General features: G+C 47.9%; 1 protein-coding gene across 1 annotated transcript in view; it reads left to right on the plus strand.

The window, feature by feature from the left end:
- The window catches only part of DOCK1 (dedicator of cytokinesis 1), a 545,861-nt gene that overhangs the window by 166,458 nt on the left and 370,610 nt on the right, over positions 1-8,793 (plus strand). Inside the window, exon 30 of the mRNA XM_011967590.1 lies at positions 7,109-7,179. Within this exon, the coding sequence (XP_011822980.1) occupies positions 7,109-7,179 (71 nt within the window). The remainder of the gene's footprint in view (positions 1-7,108; positions 7,180-8,793) is intronic.

Consider the following 8,793-nt stretch of genomic DNA (forward strand, 5'->3'; position numbering starts at 1 on the left):
GATTTCTGTGGCTGAACGCAGAGAGGAATTCTTCTTGAAAATAAAGAGATCACGACTATGTATGAAGTTTGCAGTCAGTCTGGGGGTCGACTGCCCAGTGTGCTCTGCAAGGACAGAAGGAGACAAGGCAGACTGAAATAGGCCCTGTCCTTACCTGTGAGGAGCTTATTGTCTATGGGGAATACGGACAAATTGACCTTCCATTGCAGTCCAAATAAGAACGTCTCTAGATGCTGTATTCATCTATTTTGCGTTGCTATAAAGAATACCCAAGCCTGGGTAACTTACAGAGAAAAGAGGTTTGTTTTGGCCCCTGGTTCTGCAGGGTGCACAAGAAGCATGGTGCAGTCATCTGCTTCTGGTGAGGGCTTCTGGAAGCTTCTGCTCATGACGAAGGTGAAGGGGGAGCAGGCGTGTCACATGGCAAGAGAGGGAACAAGAGAGAGAGCAGGGAGGCGCCACTGTCTTAAACCGCCAGTTCTCGTGTGAACTAATAGAGCGGGAACTCACTGGTTACTGTGGGGAGAGTACCGAGCTATTCATCAGGTACTGCGGGGGACGGTACCAAGCCATTCATCAGAAACCCTCCCCCGTGACCCAGACACCTCCCACTGTCCCCACCTCCATCACTGGCATTATGCTTCAGCATGAGAGATGGAGAGGACACACATCCAAACAATGTTGGATTCCTAACCTGGCACCTGTGTGTCCTGGACGAAATGATGTCTAAGCTAAGGACTGAGGGGTACCAGAGCCTAACTGTGTGTTTGGGGTGGACTTGGGTGGGGTGGCAGAGCAGTGACTCCAGAAGAGGGAACAGCATGTGCTCGAGCCTCTGAGCTGGCAGAGGGGCCTGGCCCATCTGGGAAACTGGAAGAAGCTCGGCTTGGTGGGAGACAGTCCTGCAGGTACCAAGGATGAGTCTGGGGCCATGGGGCCAGAGCCCACGGCCCTCCATGGGTGCAGAGGAGGTTCTTTATGTCCTACGAGCAGGGGACATTGCCACAGTATCTAAATTCCATTTGCATTTTCAGAAGGCTGCTCTGGCGGCCAGTGAGGAGTGTCCTTGAGGAGTCAGCATGGAGGCAGGGAGGGCGGGTGGGACGCTGTGGCAGCAAAGCCAATGGGAGGCAGTAGTGGTGCAGCCCAGGTGCTGTTTGTCCTGGTGGTAGTTAACAGCCTGAACCAAGGGCTCTGTCGCTGTCTAGAAGGGGGCTGTGAGGAAGAGAGAACGCCTGATATGATGCCCAGGCCTGTGGCATACAGCTGGGGCTTGGTGGTGCAGTGCCTGGCACTGGAATCCCTAGGGAAGGCGAAACAGCTGTGGCTTCCACCAAGGCAGGGGGAGTTTGCAATGTCTCGGGTCAGCAAGAGTGGAGCCCGGTGGGTGTAGGCTGTGGGTGTTGGGCTCAGGAGGAAGGAGAGCCCTGGAGATGGATCAGAATTGGGAGTCATTGGCATGGCAGGAGGTGAGGTCCCTTGGGGGATATGTAGAAGGACCCCGAGGAACCCACAGGCAAGAGGCTGGGGGAGCGGGGCCCCACACAGGGAGCTGGAAGGAGGGTGGAGAGGAGGGCGGCCACCCTGGGAGCGAGGGCCACGAGTGCCCCGCAGGTGAGGTGGCCAAAGTGTCATCAGAAAGGCCACTTGAGAACAGCCTGAAGTCATTGTGGCGTTGGCAGGAACAGAACTGTGGTGCGGGCCAGAGTCAGGCTGCAGTGGGAGTGAGGAGGGGTCGTGCGGGAACTGGATGCGGGGCCCGGCCCACAGTGTGGGGAATTGTCTGATGGAGCGGAAGATCGCAGGGCCTGGGGCTGCTCTTCTGGGTGAGAGGCTGGCGTGGGCTTCATTATAGAAAGCAGGAGCCAGAGGGGTGAGAACTGAAGGCTCTGAGGAGAGAGAGAGAGAGGACAAAGGGCAGGAGGGCCCTGAGCAGACAGCAGGGAAAGAGGTTGAAGCCCCACAGAGCAGACGGGTGCCCCGAAAACCCAAGGCAGGGGCAGAGGCTGGGAGCTGGAGTCTAGTGTTTGGTTTGGGTGGTTGGAAGCTTAGCGAGTTCCTTTCTTGTGGTGGCTTTTGTTTTTCTCTGTAGGAGGTGGTGACATGAGACAGGAGGGGTAGGGGCCAGGCTTGAGGAGAGCAAAGAAAGACTGAGTCAGCCATGGAGGGAGAGTGGAGAAGGAGAGGAAACCCAGCCCTTCAGGAGAACAGGTGGACCCACAGTGTAAGACGCGCCTCTCCCCATGTTTCTTCTGTATTCCGTTCTCTCTGTCCTGACTTTTGTTCCATCACCTAGGACTGATAGCAGATGTGGGTTCCTCCCAGTTCTTGCTAAACCTCATTTACCGAGAGACACAAAATCATCTTGGTCAGTTAAGCAGAATTCTGAGTTAAACCAACATTTTGGGATCACTGGCATTCCATGTCCCCACCTCAGGGGGCACGACCCCTTCTCTGGGGGTGTGATTGTGACATTTTTGATTCTAGGAGCTCGGGAAGACCCCGGCAGGGAAGCCTTTGGGAGCCCTCGCCCTGCCTGGCGCTCTGCCGGTCCTGATTCATGCAGCATGCGGTGGTCCGAGGGGAGCCAGCGGCAGGTGGACCATAAAGGCCTGTCTTGTTTGTGGCCGGTTCACCCTGGTGAAACGGTATTTATAAACTTGCTACAGGCAGTTGATGCTTTGCTGGGCACAGTATAAAATGCATGAAGCCAATTCGTGCCTCACCCTCTGGGTGTTCGCAAGTGACACGAGAGACTGGGAGACTGAGCAATCAGCCTGTGTGAACGCTGGCTATTAAATGTCACAATAAATGTTTTCTGTTTTTTTCCCCAAGCAACACTGAGGTAGTGGAAGCAGAACTTTTGAAATCAGAATGAAATTATTACTATTTAATGCTCTTTTGACAAGTTGCATCCCAAAGCAGATGGTTGGGATTTGGTTGGCATTGAAGGACAGGGTGAACGCTGAGGTGAATAACAGCATGGATCGCATGGATCGTTCTGGAGTGGAGATGTATGGGGCAAAAGTTGCTTTATCCTCTACTATATTTTTGGTGAAGGTGAAGCGTGGTGGTTTTGCAAAATTAGCTTTGGGGCTGCACAGACCAACCCCAAATCCCAGCAGTGCCAGTCTGGGCCAAAGACTTCAGTTTTGCGTGTCTCCACCGTCTCCTCCGTGAAAGGGGATAGTAATAGGCCTCCTTCATCAGGTTGCCATGGGGATTAATGTGTCCATAGAGCCCAGCACCTGGAAACTTGTCTGGCAGGTGCAGAATACTCACATTAGAGATGAGGCAACTTGAACTCACCTGAAATGATTTGACCTGCGCCCCAGAGTTGAGACACCAGCCCGCCATTCTTTCAGGCATTTCCCATCCCAGGTAACTATGGAAATACGCCCAGGGAATATATTCTTAGTCACTTACAAAATTAAAGTATAGGCTGGGCACGGTGGCTCACACTTGTAATCTCAGCACCTTGGGAGGCCGAGGTGGGTGGATTACTTGAGGTCAGGAGTTTGAGACCAGCCTGGCCATCATGGTGAAACCCCATCTCTACTAAAAATACAAAAATGAGCCAGGTGTGGTGGTGGGCACCTGTAGTCCCAGCTACTCGGGAGGCTGAGGCAGAAGAATGACATGAACCTGGTAAGTGGAGGTTTCAGTGAGCCAAGATTGTGCCACTGCACTCCAACCCAGGTGAAAGAGTGAAACTCTGTCTCAAAAAAAAAAAAAAAAAGGTATAATTTACATACAATAAAATTTACTCTTTTTTACTGGACAGCTGTGCCAGCTTTGACAAAGGCATAATGCAGTCATCCCATGGGAGGGCCCCTGAGCCCCCTGCATTCCCCTGTCCCCTTCCCCACCAGCCACTGACATGCTCTCCATTCCTATAGCTGTGCCTTTTCCAGAATGTTATGAAAATCGAGTCATACGGGCTGCAGCCTCTTGCATATGTCTTGTTTTATTTATCACTGTGTTGTTCAGGTGCATCTGTGTTGTAGGTAACAGTGGTTGGTGCTTCTGTGTTACTGTGTCGAGTTCCGTTGTATGGATTCCCCTCTTGAGGGGACATTCGGGTTGTTTCTAGTGTTTGGGGATTACAGATAAAGCTGCTAGAGACGTCCACCTAAGGGTTTTGTAACTGTAACAGGTTCACTGTCCCATGTGCATGCCAAGTCAATGTGCTGCGGCTCTGGGTTGCAGCAGAGAAAGAGTTTTAATCATAGAACCACCAAAACAGGAGGAGGAAACCTCAGATTGTCTGCTGGAGGAGTTTGGGGCTAGGTATTGTTAAGTGTTTTTGGAGCAGGCCTAAGTGGGTTGAAGAGCGTGGGGTGAAGGGACAGGGAGATGAAGAAACTGCATTGCAGTGCTGATTCCTTTCCTCTGTGGAGGGTTTTCAAACCAGTTGGCACCAGCCGTTTCCCTGGGATTCAGGATCCGAGAAACACCTTAAGCAATTCTTCAACAAAAGACTTATGATCCTAATATCAGAAATCCTGTTTGCAGGAACGTTGAGGATGCAGATGACCAGTATCTAGTGCTGCGTGACTTGGGATTACGAGGAAGTGGGCCGAAGGGCAACCTGTTCCAGGCTTAATTATCACTGTATGGCTGTCCAGAGTTCTTGTTAACCTTATGAGGATGCCTTCAGTTTTTGTGAATGTAGGTTTTCACTTCATTTGAGGAGGTAGCTAGGAGGAAAGTGGCTGGGTGCTACGGAATATGAATGTTTACCTGTGAGAGACTACTGAACTCTTCTAAAGTTGCTGAACTATTTTTGCATTCAGACTAGCAGTGTTATACAAAGAGCACGTTATACGAAGAGTAGGAATTTTGTTTTGTTTTCATGATTCTTAGAGATGTTACTTGTATCTTATTGTCATTTTAATTTGCAGTTCCCTGATGAGTAATGGTGCTGAGCGTCTTTTCAAGTACTTATTTGCCATCTATCTTCTTTGGAGAATTGTCTCTTCATCTCTTTTGCCCATTTTGCGGGGAGGGGAAGATTGTTTTCTCATGATTGAGTTTTAAGGGTTCTTTGTGTATTCTTGGTACTAATCTTTAGCAGATTTATGATCTCCAGTCATTTTCTCCCTGTGTAGTTCTTTTGTTATCTCAGTAGTACCTTTCAAAGAGCAGAAATTCTTTATTTTGATGAAGTCCAATTTATCAGTTTTTTCTTTTACACATTGTGCTATTTGTATCATATCTAAGAAATCTTTGCTTAGCCCAAACTCACATGTATTTTCTTCCGAAAGTTTTATAGTTTTTGAAGTTCTACATTTAAGATCTGTGATCTATTTAAAGTTGAGTTTTGTGCAGTGTGAGAGAGTAGGGCATGAAGTTTATTTATTTGCCCGTGGTACTGTGTACCTTTGTTACAAATCCATCAACGTCTGTATATGTTCAGGGGAATACTTTTCAAATGAGTTTCTGCCTACTTGCTTTTGGAGAACAATTGTAAAAATTGTTTCTGTAATCGTGTAGTATTTTCCAGTGTTCAAAGTGTTACCCTATTCATTTTCCAATTTGATTTTGAGCTTTAATGCAACCCCTTGAAGTATCTGGCGTGAATGTTATTTTCCCCTCTTACTTAAAGACACAGGTAGAAGGTGGCAGAGCCAGAGTCAGATCACTTAAAATCTAGCAACTTTTCCCAACAGAAGAGAACAGAGGGACTCAGTCTCTGACTTTCCCCCAACTGAATTTAATTGTAGCTTAGTTCAGTACTAGCTTTATGAACAGGGACAAAGTAATGAATGTCTTCATTGTCGGTTTTTTCTCCTTCCTACTCAGCTACCTTATAATAGGAGGTGATGTGATTTGGCTGTGTCCCCACCCAAATCTCATCTTGAACTGTAGCTCCCATAATCCCCCTGTGTTGTGGGAGGGGCCTTGTAGGAGGTAATTGAATCATGAGCACAGGTTTTCCCTGTGCTATTCTGATGATGGTGAATACGCCTCCTGAGATCTGATGGTTTTATAAGGCACAATTCACCTGCACACACTCTGTTGTCTGCTGCCATATAAGTTGTGCTTTTGCTCCTCCTTCACCTTCCACCATGATTAAGAGGCCTTCCCAGCCATGTGGAACTGTGAGTCCATTAAACCTCTTTCCTTTATAAATTACCCAGTCTCAGGTATTTCTTCATAGTAGGATGAAAATGGACTAATATAGGAGGTCTGTAAGAATTAAAGATCAAATATACACGGGTCCTAGCACAGTGTGTAGCATGACAGGATCTATCATGAATATCATTACTCTGTTTTTTTGAGGGTGTTTGTTTTCTAGAAGATACATTACTGAAGAACAAAATGATTCATAATTAAAGTATATGCAGATATACAGGAAAATATTTTTGGATTGGAACAAAGACAGTTGACTTTAATCATTGAATGTAGAAGAGTTGAAGTGAATTTAATGGAAGAGGATTATTCTGAGGGGGACAGGTCTTCATTTTGCTTTAACCTCACAGAGCTCTGCAGGGGTTAAAGGAGAAAATCACATGCACAGAAATGCACATTGTATAGGCACTTAGGCCGCAGGTGGTAAGTGTTGGCTTCTGTTAATAATAATTTTATTATGTGTCAAGACAACCTGTAAGAATTTAGCATTCTTTGAGCATTCTTTGTAGATTAGAGGTTCGTTTTCTTTTTTGAGACAGGATCTTGCTCTGTTCCCGGGGCTGGATTGCCATGCTGTGATCGTGGCTCACTGCAACCCCTACTTCCTGGGCTTAAGTGATCCTCTTGCCTCAGCCTCCTGAATAGCTGGGACTACAGGCACAAGCCACAAACGCCAGGGTAATTTTGTTGTAAAGGTGGAATTTCGCCATGTTGCCCAGGCTGGTCTCAAACTCCTGAGCTGAAGCGATCTGCCCGCCTCAACCTCCCAAAGTGCTGGGATTGCAGGTGTGAACCACTGCTCCTGATGAATTTTTTCTTTGCTCTGTTTTCATCGTGTTAGCCATCAGCCCCTCATCTGGAAGTGATCTTTCTCTTCTCAGTATTTCTGCGGTTCTTCTCATAAGGATTACAAATTAGTATGAGCACTCCCTAACCTGCATGCTGCTCAGCCTTCTTGTTTCTTGGTTTGCAGGGGGCAGCACTGAAATACCTACCAACGATCGTCAACGATGTGAAATTGGTGTTTGATCCCAAAGAGCTCAGGTAAGTGTGCAGCCTAGGCGAATGCTTGTCACGTGCCGTGTGTGACCTCCTGCTCAGTGCACTTAGTTTATGGGATGCTCAGGGTTCTGCCTCATGTCTCCATATGTCAGTGCCCTGGATCATCCTGGAACACGTGTTGCTGGTGGTGTCTGTGACTCTTTGATAATTATGACATGATATGGAAAAGGCATCACCAGTCAACTCTCAGAATGTTTTTAAAGAAGATTGTTTACAGTCTAATTGGCATACAATGCCCATTTGGCATTTTGCGTACTTTGAGGTTTGAATTTCAAGATGTGGTTGTTGGTTTTGCTCTTGTTTTCAGCACCTAAAAATCCTGACATAAGAGCTTTAATATTCCTGTGCCAGCTCCTGCTTCTATAATGGAAGCAACTCCTCTTTGGGAGGGGCCCTGAGCCTCAAGCAGAAGACTCAGAAGTTGCTAAGAAAATAATTTTTAGAAAACCCCACAAACAAACTTGGAGAAAGCTGGTCACTGGGCTTGCAGACCAAGGAGTGAGATTGGACACCAAATCTTTCCTTTTCTCTCCCTAACTTGCCGCCTCTCAGTGGCCAGATGCGCTGTTTGTTTCCTCATCTGTTGGTATCACTGCATTCTGAAAAGTGCCATTGTGAGCAAATGGGATACACAGCCTTTATAATTTATTTTTTAAGAGATAGGGGCCTCACTCTGTTGCCCAGGCTGTAGTGCCGTGGCGTGATCATAGCTCACTGCAGCTTCAAACTCCTGACCTCAAGCGCCCCTCCTGCCTCTGCCTTCAAAGCACTGGGATTACAGACGTGCGCCACTGCTCCCACCCCAGGGATGCACAGTCTTTTAAACCGCAGACATTTAATAGCACAGTCCTCAACTACTTTTTGTTTTGGTTTTGATTTGACACAATAAACTACCTGTGGGTGAAGACGCCATTTTTTACCGGCCAGCGAAGCCCTCCTAAATATTAGTAAAGGGCCATCTGTCCACTGAGCAGTGAAACTGAATAAAAAATGCTCATCCTTCTTATTCTTTATGTCTACCATAGGTCACTCGTGCCCTGGAATTGAAGGGCGAGAGGCTCTCTGGAAGGCGCTGTCCCCCACGAATCATTGGGAATCTGATGTTCCCTAGGATTTAGTGTCCTGCAGGGAGACATTTATTTTCCGCTCCCGGGGCACTAACAGTGCTGGCCATTAGCTTAGCAGGCCCTACATGAGAAAAGGAGAAACACACGGGCTCACGGGCAGTGTCTGCCCACCTGGCACACTGTAGAGTCTTCTCCTTGGCATGTGCTTCTCCAAGAGTGGGCCCCGAAATGGCAGCTCCAGTAGCGCTTGGCAACTTGTTAGAGAAAGCCAAACTTTGGCTTCCTCCCCAGACCTTTTGAATTAGAAACTGCACAGTGGGGCCTGGTCATTTGGTTTTAACAACCCTGCTCCCCACGCAGGTGCTTCCAGGGCTTTCTCATATTTGAGCATTTGAGCAGCTCAGGTCTTGACAAACTGCGAGGAAAGCGGAGAAAGCTGCAGCTGGTGTCGGCTGTGGCCATGCTCTAGGCCTGTCTCATGGTGCACGCAGATCAGCTCCTCACCCGCGAAGGGGTATCGTCGTTGCTG

This window comes from Mandrillus leucophaeus, unplaced genomic scaffold (assembly GCF_000951045.1).
Source record: "Mandrillus leucophaeus isolate KB7577 unplaced genomic scaffold, Mleu.le_1.0 Scaffold801, whole genome shotgun sequence".
NCBI classification, from domain to species: Eukaryota; Metazoa; Chordata; class Mammalia; order Primates; family Cercopithecidae; genus Mandrillus; species Mandrillus leucophaeus.